This window comes from Bacillus rossius, chromosome 12 (assembly GCF_032445375.1).
Source record: "Bacillus rossius redtenbacheri isolate Brsri chromosome 12, Brsri_v3, whole genome shotgun sequence".
Classification (NCBI taxonomy): domain Eukaryota; kingdom Metazoa; phylum Arthropoda; class Insecta; order Phasmatodea; family Bacillidae; genus Bacillus; species Bacillus rossius.
The window spans coordinates 35,362,920-35,390,689 of NC_086339.1; the positions used below are offsets into that span (position 1 = coordinate 35,362,920).

At 40.3% G+C, this 27,770-nt stretch overlaps 1 protein-coding gene across 1 annotated transcript in view; it reads right to left on the reverse strand.

Moving 5' to 3' along the window:
- LOC134537839 (aquaporin AQPAn.G-like) overlaps window positions 1-27,770 on the reverse strand; it is a 154,000-nt gene that overhangs the window by 15,109 nt on the left and 111,121 nt on the right. The window contains exon 4 of the mRNA XM_063378698.1: window positions 16,865-17,074. Within this exon, the coding sequence (XP_063234768.1) occupies window positions 16,865-17,074 (210 nt within the window). The remainder of the gene's footprint in view (window positions 1-16,864; window positions 17,075-27,770) is intronic.

Sequence of the window (27,770 nt, forward strand, 5' to 3'; positions counted from 1 at the left end):
TGTGCCGCGTGGTTACTGCATTGCTTCAACCTGCTTGACGTGTCTGTGCTGCAGAAATAAAACCTCATAGACGGTGGAAAATCCGTAATGATAAACATAACGCAAAACACAATATTTGTAATTTTTTTCTCAACAAAAAAAAAAGGAAACACGAGCGAGTTTTTTAGTACTCGTCAGAGACATGTAACATCGAACCTCGGTAACAAGATGTGTTCTGTTGCAAATATACTTTTAATATGAAACTCGGGCCTCTGAAATTTAACGTAGAATACTCAAAAAATAATAATAATTCCGAGCGTGAAAGACATACATAAAATAAGGTTTTAACTACACGCACTTTCCACACCTGCCGCTAGAATTCGGGAAATTTTAAACTATTATGAAATTTCTCCCATAAAATGGAAAACATACTAAACCCTGCCTTTGGACCTGATTTAAGACAAGGAAATTTATTAAAATATTGCCGATCCTGTTTAAATTCATTAAACAGCAGTTACTATAACGTTTCCCTTTGTATTTGTGAAATTTGTTCGCACCATACGTCATAGATAGCAGCATCGTTGCTCCCTACTTCCTGTCACACATTTCCGTCCAATTAAAAAAAAAATACTACCACCAAATGCCGTATACTGAAGTTTTATAAATTTGTTTTTTTTAATGAAATAATTTGATGTTTTTTTTTTACAAGTTATTTAACTAAAGGTACACCTGTGTGACTTCTGGTCCAGCTATCCTGATTTCGATTTTAAATGTTTTCTGTAAACCATCAGCGGCGAATGTTGGGCTGGTTCCTAACTGTGGTTCTCTCTGCTCTGAAGTCGCTGATGTGAATGAAACAAGCGGCGTGTGTCGTGTCGGCCGAACACAAGGTTCAGAAGGCTGTAAGAGCGGTCGTGTGACGTCCTGCAGCTCTCTCTCGGGAGTGAGGTGGAGGGGGGAGGCAGACGCGGGAACACGAAGGCAAACACCGGCAGCAAACACGAGGCATGAGCGACGGCGACGACAGAGCAGTGTGTACACGGCGCTGCAAGCGCCTCACAATGGCATTGTCATGTCGGCGCCTGCGGAGCAGGCAGCCCGCCACACAGCCGTGCGCGCAGGCGCTCTGCGGCAGGGGCAACCCGCTACGCTCCGTTCAAGCACTCCTTTCTGAACACTCTATGCTAATTACTTATGTTTTATACAAAAAACTGTAATAACCTTCTCATAAGCGCAATACAAGAAGTGAAAACTGTTTTACAAGTGCCACTTCTAAACTTGACTTTGAAACAAATAGGGGCTTTCTTACGCAACAAGCAAGCTGCCTCGACATTTATAATGAACATCCTTCTCAAACTTTACATATATTTAAAGAACGAAATAAAATAATTATAGATTGCATATTCTTGTTATTATGTCGATGAATATTTGTGTATTACACAATTAAATGACACATATATTTGTAAATTTTATGTTCAGTACACCTTTACTTTTTTTCCTTTATTTTTTATGTGTGAGGCTTACTGATCAGTTAGTTACATTCAAAACAGATCCAAATGCAGTGTCGCCAATATAAGATAGCAAAAACAAATTTTTTTACAGCATAATATTTCCAATATCATACTGAAAACTTAAACAAACAAAAAATGATATTACATTCATGCAAAATAGTAGGCAAATCCTCAACATATTTCATATTACAATACAAAGATTTCGATAAAAAACACAAAATTAATCTTCACAAACTTTTAACGTTGCCACAGTCTGGTATTTTTTAACAGGCTTTAGCCTGCTACCTCTAGCAGGAAATAAATGGTTATGTTAGCGGGCAAACTCGCACAATCATGTAATCAGTAATTACTGCAGTTCACGAATTGTAACTTCAATAAGGACTCAAAAACTAGGTGTTATGCAATATCAAGCCATATGATGTATTGAGGATACTACCAGAAAACTGCGGCTTAATATAAGAAAATGCAAGGTGTAGCGGAAAATAATCCCCTGCACTACAGCAAGTCTCTGTAACACTGTTTCAGTAAAACGTAATTTCTTTACGCGACTCTTGACTTCACAGCGTAGCAGTAGAAGTAGTAACGGTTCATTATATGTGCGATGGTCTGAACGTAAGCCGAAACCACTGATGCTGATATTATCGTCCACTACTTGTTCAAGCTTTAAGGCTGTTCAAGAGGTCCAAAAATCGTCCCTACTTCAGAATGACTTCAAACTGATACATCACTCACACTGACAGCGCTGTATAAGACTCAGGGTCGCGCCGCTGGGCATTCAGTGGCGAGACAGCCTTCAGAGGGGAAGGTTGTGACGAGCTAGTGCCGGAAATCAGGCGGGTCTGCGTGACAACGTGGGAAAATGGCCCGAGCATATTCTTGAGGAAATGCAGAGAACGCAGGGACCCCTGGGTGTGCGTGCATGTCGTCAGAAGAGAGGTGGGCGGGCCCTGATCAGAACTGCTGCTCGTCCGTGTGACCACGAAGCATCTGGTCGGTCACTGCTTCCCCCCACCCCCCCTCCCCACCAGCATAGCACCGGTACCGACACAGCGACTGAGCCGGGCGTCGGTCAGTAGATGGCCACCCCACCAACTTATTAACGAGGAATGCATTACTTGCAGTTCATGTGAAATCAACCGGTTAAAAAATTGGTTGTCTGTAAAGTCGGTTTACGGACGATATTTTAACGTGACAACGTCATAACAAAACATTGATGAAATGATTGCATACTTTTATGAATAAAATTGAATCATTTTTATTGAATTATCACTATTTAGTAAATTGAATCATTTTTATTGAATTATCACTATTTTGTATGGATACAAAGAAGGAGTGAAATTAATTCTACAATTTAATTGATAAATGTACTTTTATTTGTACTTATTAATTCAAATATGTCTATTACTTTAACGAAGAGATTATTTTAACTATAACTTTTATACATGTTTGCTATTTAACTTCTTCCAATCTGTGTTATTATGTTAAGGATAGGACGATGATAGGAAAAGTAGCAAACGAATGGGAGTGTTTCAAGTTTAATGTGCCTCGAAAAAGTCAAATCGATGGTTGTTCCAATCCAGTGGAAGAGAGATAGATGCGGCGCAAGCGTACAATGAGCGTAACGGGACAATGTGCGTAACGGGAAAATGTGCGCTACGGGACAATGTGCGTAACGGGACAATGTGTGTAACGGGACAACGTGCGTAATGGGACAATGTGCGTAACGGGACACTTTTTCGTGCGTGCAGCCGGCGTTCATCGATTTATTAGACGTTGTCAAGTCAAAAAAGCTGTATCTTAACCATCTACAGTCTGATGATAGAAGATAAGTCTGCACTTTGCAGCTATAGACGTTCAATCTCTCGTGCATTATATTATCATTGAAATAGTTAGTTAGCAATTGTAAGTACTTAGACGATTATAAAAAAGCTCCAAGTATGCGCTGGGCACGAAGCACCGTGGAAGTATAGGCTACACAGACGGAAGCCCTGGCTGACGGAGCTGGGCGCGGGGAGGGTCGGCGGGTCAGGGGTCAGCCTCCTGGCATCCGGGAGCGCGGGACCGGTCCCTGCCGCGGCCAGCTGACCCACAAGCCGTCTGGCCGCGTCACTCCGAGGAGGCCGTGGAGGAGCGATCACATGGACCAGAGATCACATTGACTATCGATCTCATGGACCAGATATCACATGGACCAGAAATCTCATGAACCAGCGATCTCATGGACCAGCGAACTCATTGACTAGCGATCACATGAATCAGCGATCTAATAGACCATCGATCACATAGACGAGCGAGTACAGATTTTTCCCGTCTACTACTCTTTTTACCGTCTGTGGCTCACAATTTACGAATAGAATTGTCTATGACTCGTCTTTAGACTTTTAAAAAATGTTTTCTAACGATAATTATTTAGTACCCGATATTAATTAATTAATTTTATGCCTTTGGTAATATAATTTACTAGACAGGGACTAACAAATTCCTTTTTAATTTAAAGCCTTACTTACAATTAGTGCTGGAGTAAGTGCCTTGTGAGTTTAACGTCATCAATATTTTTGAAATTATATTTGTAAGTCATTCAACGTTTGGTACAATCTACCACAATATTCACTTCGGTGGTAAGCCCTTTCATGTACCCTATTTCAAACAGAAAAACTCCGAATGCTTGTATATTAAGTAATAATCCTAGTGATTAATTAAAATTAAGACTAACTTAAAGAAGTTACTGTAAATTGTACAAAGCCATCGATATATAAACTAAAAATTTCTTTATTTGCTTGTGCTAAACTTTTTTTTTCAATTTTTTAATGGCAAAATGTATAAGAAATTTTTTTAATTAAACACAAATGAAAAACAGTGATAACTGCGGAACAGTAAAAGCCAGGCAAGACAGTATTTCAAGCCACATAAGTCCCACGAGAGGGCGACCATGAGGCGACACAAGCCATGTCGAGGGGCCACCAGTAGAACCACGAACAAAGCAGTGGCGTGTGCGGAAACAGAAACGAAGGAACAGGTTTACGTCCACAGGTGAACGAAGATGTGAACTCGTCAATTTTTTTTCAGCAATGACTAATAAATAGAGACCGGAAAAATTCGCCGGTTCAGTGACCTCCAGGATAGACTCCAATATCCTCTTACACACTCGGGTAAATGCCAACTGTTCATTGGCTGCTGACTTGTGAGTTGTCTCGACCAGGTGGCCTGTGATTCGACACTTCTATGAGTGATGGGTCTCTAATTGGCCCTCAGTCCTCCAGATTAACAGTGAAACAATGGCAGAAGCAGCACTAAGGTATAATTATTTGCATAACACGAAATGAACACGCGAATTTTTCAGGTCTCTACTAATAAATGATCCAAGAATTGTCACGCAATCACAAGAAGATAACTGAGGACGGGAGGATTGCCAATCACTCTCTGGAGAAAATGTCGCGCGGAGTGTCTTATGCGCGAGACTTCAAGTAACTGACCGAGGAATGCTGAGCGACATAAGAAAGGTAGCCGAACAGCCGTGAAGAGAGGTTGTCTGCAGGTCAACCGTATCTGCTCGAGCCAGCGAAGATGTACTCCTTCATCTGGATGATACAGTAGCTTCTCCACGTGGAAGCGAAGATACGGTGTGCGACCCATTCATACTCGAAGACCACATCAGAAAACACACTTGAAAAGCAAGACAACTCAAGCGGAATTATATAAATATTATAGTTTCAGCAGTGTTCTTTTTTTAAAGAAGGTTTAACAATTTATTTCATTCTAAAACAACTTCCCAAAGATTAAAAAAAAAGGGAAGGGGGTTGTCTGTAAAGTCGGTTTACGGACGATAATTTTACGTGATAATGTCATAAGAAAACATTGATGAAAAATTGCATACTTTTTAATTTTCAAATATTATTTACAGTTTTTTTGCAAATTTAATTTAAATAATTTGTTTAAATACAAACACCAACATTTAGTTTAAAAGCCCGCCTTAAACTTTTCGATATCATAGAAGATTTTCTCGCACGATGGTTGGCCGGTTCTTGCACGCTCGGCTCAGGCGGAACGTGACACTTTTCCCTGCGTGCAGCCGGTGTTCATCGGTTTATAAGACGTTATCACGTCAATAACGTTTACCATTCAAATGCAAACATTGCGATGGCACAACTGGCACCTGCAGTTGCTCAGGCCGGCAACTGTGGAGCAGAAGAGCGTGGTTAAGTTGTGTAAGTGCGCAGTCTCGCGAGGCCACGTGACAACACCCCCCCCCCTCCCCCGCCCAGGTGCCTCCGCGAGCGAGCCGCGGTTATAAATCTCGGAGATACCGCACAGTAGTGGAATATGGCTCCTTCCTTATCTTTGCCGTAGGTTACAAATCGCGAGGGACCATTCACGAGCTCAGGGCTGTCCAACAGTTCGCTAAGGCTAGCGGGGTAGTCAACGAACCAAACATTAGTTTATGGCGGTTTTTTTTTAATACTCACGGACGGCAGGTGAAACAAATTTGGTGAAGTTTTCAAACTTATACATTTATAATAAATACATGCATGAGACCTTTCTTTTGGATTTCGAGATGTGGTAAAAAACCATACTAAAGTAGTATAAAAAGGAGAGCACGTGAAATACATTACAATACAAAAATAAATATATTACTTTTACTTAATTTTAACTGAAATAAATTTTTCATTACACTAGCTTGTCAAAATTCTCAGGAAGGCAATAAAGAGTTATTCCCACTGTGCGAGGATGATTTCGACATCTACTCTTGCGGAAACGTTTTTTTATATGAAATTAAATACCCAAACATTGTTTGAAAGTAAAAAGATATATGAAATTCGACCAAACTTTAGAATGTGGTAGTTCAATAGAACAAATTTTTTTAATTTTTTTTTTTAATTTTTAGTTTTGGATTATGTAACTGCATTATAATAATACTATTTTAAAACTCGCAAGATAAATAATGTTTGCTTATTTTGTAATAGTAGATGTAGTAATTTAATAATCAATGCTTGTATAATTTATACAGCTGGTTGCTAACCTACAAAAAACATTTTTTCCAACTTTTTTGTGTATAATTAATTATTATTGTGTTTTTTTTAATTAAACTAGCGCGTCTGAAGGGGGCAGAAAATAGCTTTTGTTCGAAAGAGTTTACTTCAAGTTTTTTTTTTTTTTAATTTTCCATGACCGCAAGACTGTTAGTATGACACACAACGAAGGGAAGCGTGTCATATAGTTCACACGCCCGATGATGGTGTGGTCGCAACGCAAGCACTGCCTGGAGGACCAAGTCCCAAGTCCCAAGTCCCAAGTGCTGCGAGCAGCGTGTCGGCGCTCCGAGTGCTGGGACTGCCCATCAACAATATGACAGTTAAAGAGCTCGGGTTTGTAACTCTGCCGGGTTCTCTGTAACCACGTAAGCGAACAGAGCTCTAAGAGGGGCGGGCCCCCGCAGGGAGGGACCACAACGCCGAAAAATGTCATTGCAGGACTGCCACAAAGGTTAGGTTAGGCTAGGTTAGGTTAGGTTAGGTTAGGTTAGGTTAGGCTAGGTTAGGCTAGGTTAAGTTAGGTTAGGTTATATTACGCTAGTTTAGGTTAGGTAAAGTTAGGTTTGATTGTGGTATATCGGCGTTAAAGTTACATTTAAGAAACACACACAAATTCATTCAGTGGTTATTTCGGCGTTGTGGTACACAGCAGTTTTCTAGCTGTCGGCGTTGTGGTCAATTTTGACATTCGGCGTTATGGTATTTCGGCGTTGTGGCAACGACCCCTCTCGGCGGAGACATCTGCGCACGACGGCTAGGGTCGCGAGAGCAGGTGTGCTCCACGTCGCGCCAGGAGCCCGGCCGCTGAAGAACATTCCTCCCGGCCGCCGGGGGAGTGGATGGTATTTACCGAACAAGTCCGAACAAGTTTCGCCCTCTGGGTTGCTGTGTTCGGGTGGCGAGCTTCAACACACTCCCGGCCCGTGTCCTCGCTCTCATTCATACTCCGGGTCGTAAACACCGCGTCCGAATCATTACTTTTCCAATAACACACAGCACACCCCGGGAACCTTTTGGAATGAAATAAAACGCGAAGGAAAGGTTGCGTGTCGTGCGGTTATTGAGAAAGCCCATGGCAATAGTGTGGTTGTATCAGAGACTCTGAGAAAATGCCACCGATTCGATGAATAATGTTTCGTCGAAAACATTAATATAAAAATCTATAGAGTTTTTCATTAATATGTCACTGGGATATAAATCATCATTAGTTTGGAAAGAACTCCCGATACTGATAGCCGAAAGCTCCCGAAAGTTATTCCTTGAAAATTATCGTTTTAATAGTAAAACAGTGTCAGAGCTTTTTTTAATTTTTAAGTTATTTATATATTAAAGGATAATTTTCATTTATATATATCACTGAAGTGGTTTTATTAGTTACTATTTTGTAGCTTTAAGAGAACGAATTGAGTTGGTAGTACCTTAAGAAGTTGTACTTTCATGTCTTACAGAGTTTTTTAGTAATTATTTTTTTTTTAAGTTGTTAATACCTCTGAAAAATTTGTGCTAACTTTCTGCGATAGTTCATCTGTGATGTTACAAGCATACGACTTTATGCGCAAGTTCATCTGTGATGTTAAATGCATACGATGACGCATATGAATGTACTGAATTAAGATGGGTTTACGGTTAAAAACTAAATTAAGAATTAAGAATTAGTAGTACGATTAAGATATGACTATATGTATGTACCTATATTGTCGTGTAGGTATCGTGACGTGTCGTGTGAAAATCAGCTGTTTACTTACGAATTAACAGATATAGCTATATCATATATTTTTTTCTAAAGAATAAGGGGAAGCACCAATCAGAGCAAAGTCTGATGTGTTACTGGTGTGATAAAATGTTTACTCGGGGAAAGCGCGTTATGAGATAACTAAAAAAGTTGTAGGAAATAAGGAATTATAATCAAAATGTTAAAAACTATAAGACTATTAGAATAAAATTGCATGAAATAGTTTTAAAAAGTTATGATTGGAATATATTTTTTTTGTGTGTTTCAGAAATATTATTGTTCTTATGTGTTGCTAGACATTTTTTGCAATTGCACTAGTTTATAAGATTTATTCAAAACTACTAAATATATTTTTTAACTATACAATCATTTTACGTTGGCTCGGAATAGATCATGACACCATTAAATTAAAATTCAAAGATTTGAAAATATAATTTGTGTACAAATTCTATGTTATGAGCTGAAATAAAAAAAAATATATATATATATATATAACCGTAGCCATATGCCTGATAATTCATGTAAGTACATGACAAATTTCCCGATAGAAAAAATCCTACATTTAACAAATTATTAATAAACAATAATTGGAAACAGAAGGCACTCAAAATGCAGATGATTACCACAAATACAAAAATTACAGCTTAGATAACATGGCTGGAACATTGTCTGGAATCAACGAACGCTAACTCAATCTTAACCTGGTAAATCGCAGTATTAATTGACTGTGTACTCATAATGTAAAATTAGGTTTAATATTCTAAAGGTTTTTTTTAAATCGTAAAATCGCGTTTAATTGAGAAGCCTAAGGTTCACGCCTGTCCATTCCGTGGCACGAACAGTAGCGAAGTTCAACCTGAGTTTGGCGCTTACCTTTGGTAACAACTACTTCAAGTGTAAATAACGTATTCCTTCTGTCGGGGGTATCATGACCCGGAGTCAGTGGATTTCAGCCGCGACCTCAGCCCCAACATTGAGGGCCGAAGGGTCGTGATCTAGATCTAATAAAACTTGAATACAATGATCAGGCTGTTGTTAAGTAGCAATGGCAGAGCATCGTTCCACGTGCAGTACCCGCCCAGGCAATCAGCGCAGGGACCCACACAGAGTCCTGAAACACCTTCCAGCGACAAGCTGGCTTCATGTCAGCGCCGTGGTGTGGCACGGTAGCGATAACTAGGTTATACAACAACTACTGCAGACTCGAATGCTTGTATATTCATTATCCTGTAAATTGCAAACGTCATATGTCGTACGATAGTATTGTTTAAATAATATTAAGTCCCCATTACTTAGCAATAATACTAAAATAAACACCTCAAAAATTAAAAAAAAAAAAAAACAAAGCAAACACTACAAAAATAAAATACATAAATTATTATCTTCAGCCTATTACCTCAGTCTTGCCTAAAAAAAATGTGCGCCTATGCAAAACCAACCTGCTGGTGCACAGCGCAATATTAATTTTTTTTAAAAATGAAATGTTAGTTTGTTGGTTCACTTCTTTCTTTAGCGTCCAGGTGCCAGGGCCGGAACTAGGAGATTCGTTAAGGGGGGCAAAGCTTAATTTGCCGCCCCCTCCTTACCAACATTATAAAATACCCTTTTTCGTTAGAAGCGGTGGTTGAAATGATACCATTCACTTATACATAATTAAGAACTTTTATTTATCAAGTACACTAATTGGAAAACTAATACAATTACATTTTTTATTATGATGAAGTAGACTGTTATCAAACTATTGTTTATTGTTTGCACAAAAGTGAAAATTAATGTCTTACCAATAAGTTTATTAAGTAATAAAATTACATAAGGAACATGTGATTCTGAATTAAATATAATATTGTATTGATAACCATACAAATAAATTCAGTTCAAAATTTAATTTTTCGAGCATGATTAGCTGCAAAAGTGTTAATAATATCATCAAAATTGATCAAAGCAGCTCGTTTGTGTTCAATAGATATAAATAATACTTAGATTTGTTCATCTCTGCTGGCCCATCGTGTTTCTCAAATAGCTTTTAATAAGTTTAAGTTTACTAAAACTTCTTTCACCTGACGCAATTGTAACTGGACGGGTGATAAACATTCTCAGAGCAGTAGTAATGTTAGGATGTGCCTCCTCCAATTTTATTTTGTAGATAAGGCTCAACATTGTTGATGCTGCAGCATCTTTTAATTCATAGTCTACTGTTAATGCATGGTGCTTAAAACTTTCAATATCAAATACGAATTCTACTTTGTTAAGATCGGCCCTGTGTTTCCTAATTCTGCTGCTTTGACTTTTAAATCTTCTACTTCCATTTTATGAATTTGAACACCACTAAAATATCCAAACTTATTGTTAATGTTCTCCAAAGCCTTAAACCTGTTACTCAGTTCCATAATTAATCTGTCAATGACTTTCAACATTACTTGATATAAGTTTTTTGGACATACGCCATTGCTAAGCACTTTTTCTGTAGAAGAAAACTAAAAAATAAAATAAATAAGTAAAAATAACCAAAAGACAAAACGCACAAATTAAGCAAACAATTGCTGTTGTCAACAGAATATAAACACAACAAAATATTCCGTAACAGGAATATGGTCAACAAACAAAGAAAAACAAAGAAATATGTACTAAGAGAACGAAAAATAGGTACCCACAAATCATGATGACACAAAAATATTGAACTAAAAAAAAAAATTCAGCACAATGGTTGAAACGAGACAAAAACACGACAAAACGAAAAGACGAAACAAACCCAATAGTTTTTCCAAAACAGAAACAAGTGACGATTCGGGAACTGCTATCTGCTCCCGTCCTCAGGCAGAGACGCACATGGTACGAAAACACAGGAGCGACTGAGTAGGGGCTGGAAAAATGAGGGTATTTATCAGAGAAAGGGCTACATCTTGCTCAGCCAAGTGATCACCCGCGCAACGGGTCCTTGAGATGCCAGCTTTCATTGCAGTGGTTTTACTCACTCCAGACCACGAATTATGGTAATACTTGTTTCTTAGAGTGAAGTAACGCATTTGAAGTACGAATATATTTACAAATTATGCATAATCAAGTTAAATAGAATTTCTTAATTTCTTGGCTAACTTATTGGTTGCGATATGTACACTTTCAAAACTTTTTTTAATGACTAGTTTAAACTTTTTTTAGTGAACCACTTTTCATATTTTGCCGCCCCCTGATATTTGCCGCCCGGGGCACATGCCCCCCATGCCCCCCCTTAGTTCCGGCCCTGCCAGGTGCTACTGGAAGATGGATGGACGGTGCGTGCACCCACCCGACACCAGGGGCGCTTGCGTCGCTGGTTAACCACATCCTGATGAGGAACAGAACATGAAAGCGGGCCTAGTGTTCAAGCGCCCCACCCATGCATGGTAGACTCTTTTCCTACTCTCACCCACTCTTCATCCGGACCATCCTCTTGTTTCCTGTGTTCTCCTGCACTACCAGTGCAGGACCCGATGCCCCCAGGGTTTTCCCCGAGTCCACGCAGCCAGGGGTGTCGAGAGAAACTAATAATGTTTTCCGACTCCCGCCCTATCACTTAATACACAACTAAGTATTCAAACCCCCCACTTTTTTTAAAAAATTCATAATACTGCAAACCTTTAGGAGATTATAATGCTGTATTAATAGGACAACACTAAGTGATTTTTTACAGCATTTTAATAAAAGTTTTTAAAAATTTTTTTATCAAAAATTATTTTTATCACTTTATACATTTTTTTTTCACTTTTCAAAAATGACAAAATATTATTTTTTTTAATTTAAAAAATTACGTAATATCGAACTACTTAACAGCTTTTCTTTCCCCCTTTTAAGCACATGATTTATGTCTGTATTCAACGATTTCCTGGAAACATTGTGCATATTGCACATCTTTAAATAAATACATTAAAAAAACTGGCATGTATCGATGAGCTCAACAAATCTGCTCTCATATTTCTAATTCAGAACAAAATTAGTCTCGATATATATTTAATATGTTACTCAACAAATATTTTTTGAGCTACCTTATTTATTATCTCCAAAGTCTAAAAGTTTAAAAGAATTTTGCTCCCCAAGATGTGGCGTCAGTTAATGGCAAGTGGTTGGCTATTTTTCCGAACCTTATTAGCGAATAGAATTCCACGGTGCATTCTACTACGAAAATGGAGCACAAAGACCTGAAGGATGATCATGTGCTTTCGACTGTGATTTCCAATGCAAGAAAAAAGTTCCACGAAAAATTAAAGTTAATGTCCGCGACATTAAGTGGATATTCAAGCAGGAAGCCACCTTTAAAGACCCCTACACACCTTCCAATCCAATCAGATTCGATCTCCAATTTAGGAAAGGAGATCGTTATCCACACTTTGCAATTTCTTTGTAACCAGGGTTGTAATATATTTCCTGCTATGTTATGCTCACAACTGGGCTTTCACCCGGTGGCAAGGAGTCCTCTCCTTTCACTCACTCCCCCCCCCCTTTTCTTTAGTCTTCTCCTCAGATCCCATTCATCTCTCACCCAGTGCATTACTTCCTCCAGCCCATTTCAATACATCCCTCTCTTTACCCCTTTCTGTTCGCCTCCATTCCCTCTGGAGCTTTCCCGTGATCTCTCCGCCTTTTATATACAACTCTTGTGTATCCTAGTCACCGGCTGCCTCCAGCCCCCTCCTCTCCTTTTATCACCTTATACAGTCCGACGCACCTTACCTTTCCTCCATTACCCCCATAATAATGCTTCTCACCATAACTCCTAAAACATTTCCATCGGACTGTGCACTTCCCTTCTCCATCACACACACATCACCCCCTCGCTGCTCCACACTGCACCTTCTCCAGCTCCCTTACCTCAATAACTAGGTAGGGGTCCCATATCACAACACATAATCCATCACTGGCCTGGCTAACATGGAGTATGCCTTCACCCTTACCCTCCTCCCTGCTCTCTGTAGGGTCCTGACAAGCAGTCCCAGAGCCCTCCTCCCCTTACTCACCCCCCCCCTGAACCTGTTTCCCATCCCAGGTTATTTTGTACTTACAATCGTCTGCTTCCTTTATCACCTGTCTCTTCTAGCTATACACTTCCCTCATTAATTTTCTCGGCCTTGGAATCGAACCACCTTCGTCTTTTCAACATTCAATGACATCCTATTCTTCTCGGTCCATCGTTCCAGTCTGCTCATGTCACCTTGCAGATGTACCCCTTCCCCCACCAACTCATACACTATGCAATCATCCGCAAATAGTCTCATCCTGGCCTCCATTCCCTCTCCGATATCGTTCTTTATTATAGTGAACAACCTGAGCCTCAACACACTCCCCTGTGGCACTCTTGATGTCACTTCCCCTCTTCATACATTTCCCCTTCCACCCTCACCCAATGTATTCTACCTTTCAGTAAGTCTCCTACCCAACCTACCACTTTCATCCTCTACCAGCATCTCTACATTCTCCATTAGTCTCTTGTGCGGTACCTTATCGAATGATTTTTCAAAGTCTATGAAAATTGCATCTATCTGCTTGCCCTAATTAACTGTGTCCACCAGATCCTCCAGCAATCCCGCCATATATGTTTCACACGAGAACCCTTACTGTCCATGCTGTCTATCGCCCACCCAACCTATATCATTCATTATCCCCACCACATACCTGCCAACTGGCTTCTCCATTACTTTCCCTACACAGGATGTCAGGCTGACTGGTCTGTAGTTTGCTGGATTTGCCTTATCCTTACTGCTCTTGGTACCACTACCACTTCTTACCATTGTTTTGGCAATTTACCCTCCTCCAAGGATTATAGGAACATCACCGTTAGATATCTGCATACCTCTTTACCTCCCAACTTTAGATGGCTGTTCCCTATCCTGTCTGACCCCATTGCCTTCCTCTCCTTTAAATTTCTGACCCTCTGTTCTACCATGTTTGCTACTTTCCGACCCTCCTATACCTCTCCCCTTACAAATACAGATAGGTACTGCTCCTGTAGTAAATTTGCTTTTTCTCTGTGCCTCATACATTCCTACTCCTATCTTTCCCTGAGCACCGCTATTCCCTCCTCTCCCTTCACCCTTCGCACATAGCTGTAAAGATACGCCTCACTTCCTTTCCCCCCTTTTTTCCATTAGCCTTTCCATGTATGCATTCCTTGACTCCCTTGTTTTCCTCCCCAGTTCCTTACCCAACTCCATCTCTGCCTTTATTCCTCCCCCTCCTGTAATCCTGGCCCTTGCATGTAGCCTCCTACACATTCTATTTAAGGGCGTTATTTCCCTCACATAGTAGGGAGGGTCACCCCCTTACTCTACCCTCATTTAAGGCACAAAACGCTCCACCATCTGTTCCAGTATTACTCTCAGGACAACCCATTTTTCGTCAAGTCACCCAATCTTTACCCTCCTACAATATACATCTTCAAATATGCCTCCGTCACAACCTCTTCCGCCCTACCCCATATTTTAAGCACTTCATTTCTCCTTTCCTTATTTGCTCGCCGCCCCATTTCAATCTCCACCACCGGCACCCTGTGGTCACTGATCTCCTCCATCACCATACTACTTACAACCACCTCCACTGGTCTCACCAGCACCACATCTAATAGAGGTCCACTTTCCTCCTCCACTCTACCATTACACTTTCTGGTGTTATCCATCACCACTGCTCCAGTCCTCTATTTACCCATTTAGATGCCCATCTCTGTTCCTTTGCCCCCATATTCTCTGGTCCCTGCTTCCACACCACCTCTGGCAAGTTAAGGTCTCCAGCTACCATCACCCACCTCTCCTCTCCTAGCCTTTAGTCTATTCCTCAGCTATAGAATGGTTTCTTCCCCTTGCCCTGATGGCCTATACACTGCCAGAAGCATTATCTGCCATCCTAATTCTCTAACCCTTATCTATAACACTTCTGCTTGATCACTCACCCATTCAACCCTACCTGTAAATCCCTCTCGCAAGCATACCATTACCCCCTCTCTATCTATTTCTGTCCCTTTTAAATACCCCTTAGATAGTCCTCCTCAGTTCTCTATCCTCAACTACCCCATCCAACCATGTCTCTACCGCTACAAAAATATCTGCTCTTTATGCCTCAACTATGCTCCAGAACATGTCTAACATCCTCTACACACTTCTACAGTTTATCAATACCACCTCACATTTTCACTGAATCGTCGTACTTTTGCTCTTTCATTTTCGCTTCTCCCCTTGCCCCATTCCAGCTCCTCCGCATCTAGCCCTCCTTCCTCCCCTCCACTTATCTGTCCCCCTTTCTCCCGATCTCGTCATTAGTCAGTACCACTGCGATTCCCGACCTGATCACTCCCTCGTAATGGCACCGTTTTTGTCCAAAAAAAAATTGAAATTGCTCTTACATTATTGTGCTTTCAAAAGCCCCCCACCAGAACCCAGAAAGGAAATTTTAGGCAACAAAGTGGCTAAAAGAACGAAAGAAATTTATCCATTCGAAATTGTTAAAGCAATTGAACTAGAAAAATTTCCGATATTTAAAAAAAAAAATGAATGAACAAGCAGAATGAGTAGAATGGTAGAGCCATTTTGCGAGAAAACAAACTAATCGGAACCGACGCCTGACTTCTCTACGCACATCCGATCTAGGAAGGCTAGTGAAGAGGGTCTGTCCTAAGTTGTCTAGTCGGAAGGTAAAGACCGTCCGACCTTCCTAATTCGGATTACAACTTTTTTGTTGGGATGGTCAATGTACACGGTACACAATTTGCCTCATCATACTTTTAGGACATCGGATCGAATTGGAAGGTTTTTAGTGACCTTAAGAATGGTTTCACTGCGAAATTTGCCCTACGACATTTGCAAGTCTTATTTAATGGTTTTCGAGTTGCTAGATGTGCTCATAAAGGTTTTAATCCAAAAGCAGACAATTTAAAATGTCTTAACGAATCAAGTTAGTGCTACATCAAAGGCACGTGGACGTAAACGTGGTATAGAATCATTTCGCGGATATAATTAACTTCCACAAGACTTCCGCAGTCCTGTTAGGCGTTGCCTTTTGCTTGCTAGCTAATGCTTGCACGGAGTTCATTTTTTCTTTTGGTCTTCATTGCAACATATTCGTAGTTTATTTACCTATATGGTCCTTATCGACCAAGAGACAGCAGTTGGTGTCAAATAACATTTCATTAAATCACGAACATAAATTCTATCAGTTCACAATAGGGAAAAGCAAACATTTTCATAACTATATTAATTTTTTTTCATAATTACCTAAATTACTAGTATTTCATATTCAAAGAAATTTCTTTATAGTGTTGTTTTTCATAACTGTGAATTTACTGAACCACAGGATGGTTAGTACACCTCTGAAATCTAAAATAGCTTCATATGCTTGAAAACATAGTTTTAGCAAAAATAATGACTTAGGCCCATGGAAAATAAAACGTTTCGAGCGCCTGGCTAGTGTAGCGACTTTGTAACTTTCCCACCAGAATGAAGAAGTGATGTTAGATCGATACTTCATCCTCTGGGCCAATCAGATGCACCAAGATAATGAAGAGGGTACAGCGTGATGGTTGAAGAGAGCGAGGTGGCACTCTTGCCAGACAGTGACAAGGCCTGAAGGGCCTGAAGGGCAGAGAAGGTACTCACAGCAGCAAGGTGGCAGGTGGAGATCGAGAGCCCGATGGCGAGCGGCGCTGAGCCCTTGAGGTCGCCACGCTTGTCATCACACACGCCGTGCACCACCAGCACCAGCACGAAGGTGATGGCAGCCTCCACAACCAGCCCCTGCAGTGGCGACATGTACGGGCTGATGGTCGTCATGCCGAGCGAGCCCACCGTCTCCTCGGGGGTGACAGCCTGGAACATTAGCCCTCCATGTTCCTGACAACCGCTAGCACTCTTACACAACCAGCACTAGCAGGTGATGATCAGCCCCTGCAGTGGCGACATGTACGGGCTGATGGTCGTCATGCCGAGCGAGCCCACCGTCTCCTCGGGGGTGACAGCCTGGAACATTAGCCCTCCATGTTCCTGACAACCGCTAGCGCTCTTACACAACCAGCACTAGCAGGTGATGATCAGCCCCTGCAGTGGCGACATGTACGGGCTGATGGTCGTCATGCCGAGCGAGCCCACCATCTCCTCGGGGGTGACAGCCTGGAACATTAGCCCTCCACGTTCCTGACAACCACTAGCGCTCTTACACAACCAGCACTAGCACGAAGGTGATGATCAGCCCCTGCAGTGACGACATGTACGGGCTGATGGTCGTCATGCCGAGCGAGCCCACCGTCTCCTCGGGGGTGACAGCCTGGAACATTAGCCCTCCACGTTCCTGACAACCACTAGCGCTCTTACACAACCAGCACTAGCACGACGGTGATGATCAGCCCCTGCAGTGGCGACATGTACGGGCTGATGGTCGTCATGCCGAGCGAGCCCACCGTCTCCTCGGGGGTGACAGCCTGGAACATTAGCCCTCCACGTTCCTGACAACCACTAGCGCTCTTACACAACCAGCACTAGCACGACGGTGATGATCAGCCCCTGCAGTGGCGACATGTACGGGCTGATGGTCGTCATGCCGAGCGAGCCCACCGTCTCCTCGGGGGTGACAGCCTGGAACATTAGCCCTCCACGTTCCTGACAACCACTAGCGCTCTTACACAACCAGCACTAGCACGACGGTGATGATCAGCCCCTGCAGTGGCGACATGTACGGGCTGATGGTCGTCATGCCGAGCGAGCCCACCGTCTCCTCGGGGGTGACAGCCTGGAACATTAGCCCTCCACGTTCCTGACAACCACTAGCGCTCTTACACAACCAGCACTAGCACGACGGTGATGATCAGCCCCTGCAGTGGCGACATGTACGGGCTGATGGTCGTCATGCCGAGCGAGCCCACCGTCTCCTCGGGGGTGACAGCCTGGAACATTAGCCCTCCATGTTCCTGACAACCGCTAGCGCTCTTACACAACCAGCACTAGCACGACGGTGATGATCAGCCCATGCAGTGGTGACATGTACAGGCTGATGGTCGTCATGCCGAGCGAGCCCACCGTCTCCTCGGGGGTGACAGCCTGGAACATTAGCCCTCCACGTTCCTGACAACCACTAGCGCTCTTACACAACCAGCACTAGCACGACGGTGATGATCAGCCCCTGCAGTGGCGACATGTACGGGCTGATGGTCGTCATGCCGAGCGAGCCCACCGTCTCCTCGGGGGTGACAGCCTGGAACATTAGCCCTCCATGTTCCTGACAACCGCTAGCGCTCTTACACAACCATCATCTATTCACAGTACTACCACACCCTGCTAATAGCTGCTACACTACCTATTATGTTTCCAATGTATCACATATCCACGATCTTGCTCTTTTACATGAGAATATGCTTTCAATGCTTTACTTTTTCTTTATTATAATCTCTTTGTACTTACAGACCAACACTGCAACATGAGTACTACATTACTATCCTTATTCTGTATCACTCGTACAATTTAAATAGTAACTACACTGCCAACATACGTATATCTCTCTTCATCATACTTGGATCTAAGCTATAAAGAAATCTGTATATGTAGTTTTCAAACATTGTACAGTTAAGCACAAATATGTGTTATACTTTTTTTTTCGAAACTTATATCCTTGGGGGAACGCACAAGGAATTTTTGCAGATGGGTAATGTAGCGGACTTTACCACAAGCCAGTGGGTTTGTCTTAGGGTATTCCCATTCCACGACCCAATATTTCGTCAATGTTTCTCATTTTATCAACCCTCATTGTCTCAAATGACTCTAAGGTTTTTGATTCTTCCAAATTTATAGTTGGCTACAAACACAGTGTTTAAACATAATGCTCTTTTTTATGCGATAATATATGTGTAAAGCATTATAGAAGATACACCAATACGATCACAATTCTCTTTTACATACTACAAACATTAAAGTAGGTACCGCCTTGTTGATATTTTACTTTAACTAATGGTATTTTGCAGTGCATTATTACCATTTAATGAAGGAATGAAAATATTCATTCACCAATTTGGCAGTGAAAATGTCTTTTCTTTTTAGCTACAGAAGAAAAGGCAAATTTAGATCAAGGTTGGATGAATGTCTTTAGAATCTATATTGTTATGAAAAACTAAGATCATATATATTTAAGTCCCCTAGTGATAAATATACAACTAATGTTATAGCATATGTATTAGTATTACTATTCTGAACGATTATACATGTCCTAAAATTACACATATGCTTCACAATGTGTAAGTAAACTTTGGTTATTATAAAAAAAAATTCACAACCCTAGACCTATTCATCCAGACAGAACTGGCCATTGTTAATAAAGGAATTTAGCGAAAAATATCTTGATTTTAGCAGGTAAATTTAAATTATAGTAAATTGTATTTTAATAGGTAATGATGTACCAATGAAAGTCACAATGAAAAAGCTCTTGCTAACTCTCGTGCTGTGCCAACATTACATATTAAATACCACATTATCAAGGCACATAATTCACTAAAGCACTGTCCTCAACAAAGTAAATATGTTTTACGCTATTATAAGAAATCGTGGGTGGCACATTCATTGAATGTTGCAAGGAATGCTCAGGCTCCAGATTTTTGGAGATTTTTTTTTTTTTTTGTAATTTATAAGCAATTTGATCTTCGGGAACTTTTAAAAATTCCCCAACCGGAACACGATATTCATACAGTTTCACTATTAGATTCCATATATTGGGTGACAGAACTGATTCTACATCTCACCTTTATGGCTAGGCCAATCGTCGAAGGCATTATGGTCCTGATTAAGTTTCAAAAATGTTTGATAAACTTTCAACAAACCCTATACACTGGCATGGCCATTTTAGATCTTTCCAAATTATTCATTTATGACTTCTAAGATAACTTTATGCAAAATTAAAATTTCTACACACTCTCTGCAGTTTCTTTACTCTTGAACTAAATAGTTTCTTTAACATCGAGGGTTACGATGTATCTGAAGGTATTAATTATTTTTGAATGTATTTTTTTATCTGTCTGCCAAGTTTATTTCCGTGAATATGTTGCGGATTGGTCTTTGGTAATTTTAAATAATATTTTGAAAATATCAGATGGTGAGTGTGCGAAGGAAGCGGACAGAGGCCGACAGAAGAGCGAGCCCTGTGGAGCCAAGCTCCAGTGGAAAGTGTTAGTTTTTCAATGATCAGTGTAAGACTAATTGTTGTGAACAGAGATCTTGAGTGCATTGACTAAATTTATAGTGTAGAATTAGTAATAAATAAAACTGTACTAATTAATTGAGCTATTCCTTTACGAGCCCAGTTTTCTCCCCACATTACTCGTAACAATATGCAAACAAATTTTGAACATAGCATGAAAGTGAAATGGAAAAAACTTAGCTATCAGTTAAGCTGGTGTAAAGTAATTAGTTGAACAATAACCAGACACGAAGATTATTTCAAAAGCCTCTATCCTTTGACCAGTAGCGGATCCAGAGGGGGGGCTAAGGGGCTCAAGCCTCCCCCCAAAAGCATCATTGCTTTAGTGTTTGCCTTTATAAAGCCTAGCCTCAGCTGGGTCAAGCCCCTCCCAAACCAAAATCCTGGATCCCCCACTGCCTTTGACTGAAGTTCCTTTTAAAGCAGATCTTGTTAACGAATTGCCTTAAAATAACAATAAAAAATGGGGTGTGGCTGTGTCATGGACACGGCCGTATGTTTTTCGTGAATACGTGTACATAGCAATTATATTTTCTATACAATACGCTATTTTATGTAATTTATAATCATGTATTTTATTATTTTAGCACCATATATATTTACTGTAACTATTTTACACTAATGTTTTTGTATATGCAATCGATATATTTTGACGAGAGCTGACGATTGAAACTCAAACGAACGTCATAGCTTCTCCGAGTCAAAAGTTATACTAAATGGAAATCTCGAAATGCAGAAAAATGACCTCAAAATGGCGGCGCTTCCCCCTCCACCACGCGCGATGCGCCACAGTCCTCACTTAGCGTAACGAATTCTTTGATCCTTAAGCTATCCAGTGGTGTAATTAAATTTTGGATGGAGATGATAGATATGTAGCTGCAACACCTAACTGTATCCCCCGATTTTGTTATCATTCGTTTTTTGAATTGCCTCCCACTATGGAAGCAATTTTAAAGACGTATTCACGTCAAAATATCCAGGAGCACTTGTGATGCGATGCGTCACAAACTGTCGCCGTATTTATCTGAACCAATACACGCCGCCACGCGCAGTGAAAGTAAAACGAGGCAGGGCCTGAACTAACCACTGGGTGCAGCCTCTGTTTAAATTTATCACATGACCGCATTTCCAGCTCTTGAAACAAGACGTTGGGAAACCGGTTCTTAAGAGCCAGGAAAGTCTGGCTCCTAAACAGCGGCGGGCAATGATAAGGAGTTAATAGTTATATTGACAAAATGTTCTGAGGACAGACAATTGATCTGAATTTAAAAGATCATCATTTGAAACCATTGAAATGGGGGACGGGGGAGGGGGAGGGGTAAAAGGGCAGCTGCCAGGGCTCGAATCCACAAACCGCCGAATGCTATCTAGAAGAACTATTGTAACATAATTTTAACCTGACATTCTACGGTTCGGCATATTCTTCCACACGGCACCAATCGGGTCGCTCACGTTCAGATGGTTTCCAGATGGTTTTGATTCGCTCGGAGTTTACCTTTAATGTATGTTTTCATTTCAGTTTCTAGCGGGTATTATCATGAATTTCCACGTCTGGTACTCTCGTCAAACCCGTTAAACCTAACTGACGCTGAATGAAAAGGTCCGGCCACGGTCTCGAGTGTACCGGAACCGAGAGGTTTTCCCTACTCGGACACGAGCGGGTGCCGCGGGAAAGGGGGGGGGGAGGGTGGAGGGGGGCAGGAAGCCGTGGCCTTGAGGCGGGAGAGAGCAGCGGCCGTGTCTGGCGGAGCGAGACGGTTTCCCCGGCCTTGAACTTGGCCGCGCAGCCTGCTGGGCGGAAGTGCGTGCTGACACGAGACAGTCAGTCAGTGACTCTCCGCAGCAGGGTCCACCACGGAGCTCATTTCAAGGCTTCCGTACAGCGACATGCGATTACCGATCACTTACGACGCCCCCACGTCATGACGTTTCGTCTCGACATATGACTCCCAGATTCGGCAGCCCTCACTTAACATGACGCGTCATAAGAAGACACGAGAATTTTCTATGAGAGTGTTTATTAATATTCGAACTTATTTTGTGCAAAAATGATTCATAAGTTTAATTAAGGCATTCCAATCTCCTTGCACAATTAAGAGATGTCTGTTCTCTAGGATAATGTGGTTTTTTTTCCACGACGCATTTTCACGTGTTATTGTACGGATGTTTAAATACATAAAATTATGATATTATTTTATCATAGTGCAACAGAAATAAATAATACGTATTTATCTACGAATTATACATTGACAGTAAATAATCGGTCATTGATATGTTTACATCTCATGACCTAACCTCGTACTGTGCTTCGCATCCTAGCAATTTCGTCGATTTAATCACTGTAGGTTCACGAAGTGGGCTGGTACATCACAGTAGAATAACTAAATGATTAAAAAAAAGTTGTTATTAAATAATCTTTGTTTTCCTTTTTTTACAAGTTATTCTATACATTCTGGCGTGGACTTAAAAAAATCTTTCTTAACAACAAATCAAATAAAAACTTTATCCATACAAAACCATCTTTAGAATTATTTTTTCTGTAATAAAACAGCAAAACTGCTTATTCACAAAAATGCAAGACTACACAATTAAGACAGACCCTCTTCCCAAGACTCTTACTAACTTAATACTCAGAAAATATCACTAGAAACTAAAATTTATCTAGCATTTAATTATGAATCGTATAGGTATATTTCTGAAGAAGAATAAATCTAAATTAAAACCCACTAACTTTAAGGTAGTTACCAACATGGTAATTTTGCAGTGGCTTCTGGCATAAAGGCACATATAAAACTTAAGTGAAAGGTTCATTGGGTTATTTAAGATACGTTTATAATATGTATTTATATGTAAAATTAATAAGTTATATGTAATTAATATAGCTAAACTAATCAACCTTTCACATTAGTTATTATTTGCCTTATTACGCAGCAGTAGTGTATAATAGTAGGTCCTGTGCCAGGAGCCAGGGAGTGGTGCTTCGTGCCAAACGCCATCTTAGATTATGAAGTCACGGCGCCATCTTGGATGACTTTCACTTCACCTTTGACTTTAACCACATCTCGCCCGCCATCTTGGAATTCGCCTTCTTGAATTACGCCTTATTGGAATCCAGTGCCATGTTCACGATCGTTGAACTTTTCGTTATGTCCGCCATCTTTAATTTTAAAAATCATGTTCACCACCTTGAATTATGATGTCACCATTGCAATTATCGTTATGGCCTCTAAATTGACTTCTAAAGTCGCGTCTGCCATCTTGGATCTGACATCACAGTCACTTTTCTTTAGATTCTGACGACACAGCCGCCATTCTGGTGTCGTCTGCTGGGGGTCACCATCTTGGATGATGTCATGACTGCCATATTGTTTTTTGTTTGTTCTGCAGGAGACCGCAATCGTGGCTACCGCTATATCTGTTTCTGCTGTTTGTTCCTAGAGTGCACCAGCATCGCTCTGTCTCATGCACGTAAGGTCGATGTTCCAATACCTACCAATGTTGTTTGGGTCCTCGACGACATTTAAATTAATTTTTTTATACAAAATACAATGATGCAAACCATGAAAGCTCGAACCTCTGGGTTGGAAAACAAACGCCTCTAACCACCCGGCCACCGAGACATTTGCCAGACTGAGAATGAAATAAGGAATATAAAAAAATAACACACATATTTAGTCTTGTATTTTTTTAATTTGAAGGAAAAAATAGCGTTACCTGCTAGAGGGTATTGCAGCCATCTTTATTTTCAATACTTGCTACTGGGAGCACTAGTATCACGTGATACACATCGTCTCTAGACGGTGCTGCCTCCATCTTGTTTTCAATACTTGCTACCAGACGTGCTAGTGTCATGTAGTATACATGTCGTCTGCTAGAGAGCGCTGCTGCTATCTTGTTTTCAGTACTCGCTATTAGGAGTGCTAGTACCCACGTCTGCCAGAGTGCGCTGCCGTCATACTGGTTTAAATTTTACCCACTATAATGCATTAGTATTTACTGCCAGGGCACCCAACATCTTGTCAGCCATCGTGGCTGGTATCTTGATGATCTATAATTAATAAATTAGAAATTCAAGAAAATATCCAAAATTCATAAAAATATCTTTAATTTATTTACTGATTTAATCTATGCATTTCCTTGGTTCTATCCTTACTCGATACAAAAACAAATTCTAGGTAAAAAACACTTATTTAATAAAAACAGTTAAAAATCCTAAAAGCGGCTTAAATTTCTCAGCTAAAAGCCTCTAGTAAGCCTATGTATAACGACATATTGAATGTCATCTTGGGAATTCGAAATAAGTAACCTATAAATTCGGAAAAACTTCTAAAAATCATCAAAAAAATCACCTATTAATGTAATGATTGATCCGATTCATTTCAGTATTTGGTTCGATCATTGGTCGATATTAATTTAATTAAACATCTTCCTGCAAACAAGGACTCCTACCGGCTGAATAACTATGTTATTCGATAACACAAGGAATGTTGTGTTTTTCAAGAGAAAGGACTTAATATTTGTTTTCTTTACTGGTTATAAATATTCCTAAATTTAAAGTAGTAAAAACACATTATTGGATAGTTCAAATTACTATAAAATAATTGGAGCATAAAACTATTAGACAGGAACAAAAGCTACCAACAGTAAATCTCATGCAGGTTTACAATTAATATATGTAATGAACACAAAGAATTAAAATGCGAGGAACCAACAGTGTTCGCATTATAAAAAAATCAAATAAAAGCGATCAACAAACAGTAAATCCAGTAACATAACGTTTATATTTTAAAAAGAAAAATTTAAAGTTTTGTGTTCAAGAAGGTATGCTATTGCAAACAATAAATGCTACGATTATTAAGTTAACAAATAATTATATTTAAAAACAATTTTTTTAAGGTTGTTGATCAGCTGACTGTAATGTTGTCAGGGTAAATAGACCACATAGTTTCCAACAAAAGCTTAAAACAGTTACAAAAAAAATTAGAAATAGCAAGCGCTACAAATAACGAGAGGATTTAGTGCCATAGTTAAAACGCCACATCTGGCAGAGCGAGACGGTTTCATCAGCCTTGAAACGACCATGCAGGATCCAGCTGCGGTGTGAGTAGGTGATAACAAGAGGCAGTGCACTGTCACATGAGTTGACACTTCGGTGCGCAGACAGCAGTAACCTTGATACGGCAGAGAGCCAGAGGCCGCATCTGGCATATACACGTGGTTTCCTTAGCCTCGAAACGACCATGTAGGATCCGGCTGTGGTGTGAGTGAGGCAGTTCATTGTCACAGGTGTGGTTACTATTTTATATATATATATATATATAGTGCACATGGAATGACTGTAAGGCTGGAGAGATCTAGGAGCTCTGTCTGGCAGAGCAAGACAGAATTCCTTAGTTCTAAACTTGGCTGTACAGGAGCTGGTTGCGGCGGAAGTGTGTACTTACATCGGTCAGTGCACTCTCACAGAGGTGGATACTCAAGTAGGAAAGTAGCAGTTAACTTGGTAGAGAGCTAGATGGTTTCCCCAGCCTCGTTACCACAGGCGGCACTGCACGACTGTAATTGTGGACACTCCAGGGTGCAGTTAGCAGTAACACAGAGGTCACCAACTGCAGACATCCACGAGCCACCTTAATTATTTTTAACCATCTTCCAACATCCGAGTGCCAGTCAATTTAATTTAACGTGTTCGTTTGGGATTAACTATGGTATTTTAAACCTTCTACATAAACGACTTTATTTAAATATAGTAGTCATTTAAAAAAATATTTTTAATACGGCATTCAGACAAAAAAATTCATTACTCACACGATTACAATGCCTTGAGAGATCTGAGAAACACTATCAAGTAAGACGCTTTCCTTTCCCCTTGAGGCTAGCGAAGCCCTCCTTCTCTTGCGATCGTGAGTGAATACCCCGCATCCCACATAAAAAAAAATATCAATATTTATCTCAACACAACACATAGCGACATCTGTTGGCAAGAATAGGAACTACTTGAAACAAGTTTCTTGTATGAGCTAAATAAACTCTCGCTGACGAAACGTTGAAAATTCTATTTCAGTAATTGTTACAAATTAAAACTCTCGGTTTGTTAGTCACAGAAGCTAATATAGAACCCTGTTTGATGCCTGCAGCATTATACAAAGGACACTGGTGTAATTTATGTAGCAAAAAATTTGTCCTGATAAAGAACGGCAGACAACAAGAGAAGAATGACTGTTTTAAAAACCCAAAATGCAAAATGATAAGTTTTGTACGGTGTACCAAATCGTTTACGTGAAGCGAGAGCTTAAAAAGACACGACAGAATTTGTAAAGCCAAGTCAAATTACAAGATAGACAAGATAGAGGTCAACGATGGAGCTACTATTCTAAGTGTGCTGCTTGACGACTATAATTTTCCTTGTCTTGAACATGAGTATGTCCATAGCTCTCCAGATCTTGACAAAAAACTTGAATTGAAGGACTTGGTATAAGGAAGACTGAAGACAATGGAAGTATCATCACCGTGAAAAGTGAGGATGCATTCCAGTCGAATTCGAGTTTATTCTTCGAAGTTTGTAAAAATGATGGACTCTTAAAAAGGAAGCTTGAAGACGATCAAGGAGCTTCGACGTCAACGATTTCGAATTATAACAGTAATCCAAGTGAAGATGCTAACTTCTACAATGATGGCGTCAGTGACTTTGAGGCTGACGATAAAACAGAAGACTTCAGAGATCTTAAAAAAATATCAAAATAAAGATTCCAGGAAGATGACGGCAGCAGAAGTGATTGACTACACCACACGTCATGGGAAGATCCTAACATATTAGTTGATCGTCTGAGACTGTTGCTGGCATCGATTAGAGAGGAAACTATTCTTACATCAACGAAATAGCCTCCATACTCAAAGAACTGAGGGAAGCTGGCTATATAAAATAAATACCTGATTTACTTACAGTGCAATTAAGTGAAAAATAAAATAAATTTTCGACTAAAAATATTATTTATTTATTTTTCAAAATATGATTTCTAGGACTGAGTTCTCGTAATACAGCTTCATTTATTGAACCTGCTTGCAAATGTGCTTCCTTTTTGTCGATTGTGCTTCCAATTGTGCTTCCTTCTCTTAATGTGCTTCCAAATAGGCTTCCTTTTTAAATGTGTTTCCAAATGTGCTTCCTTTTTTAATGTGCTTCGTTTTTAATCTACTTTCAAATGTGCTTCCAGATGTTCTTCATTTTTAATTTTTTTAAAGTGCTTCCATATGTGACTCCTTTTTGTCGATTGTGCTTTCAAACGAGCTTCCTTTTTTGAATGTGCTTCCAAATGTGATTACTTTTTT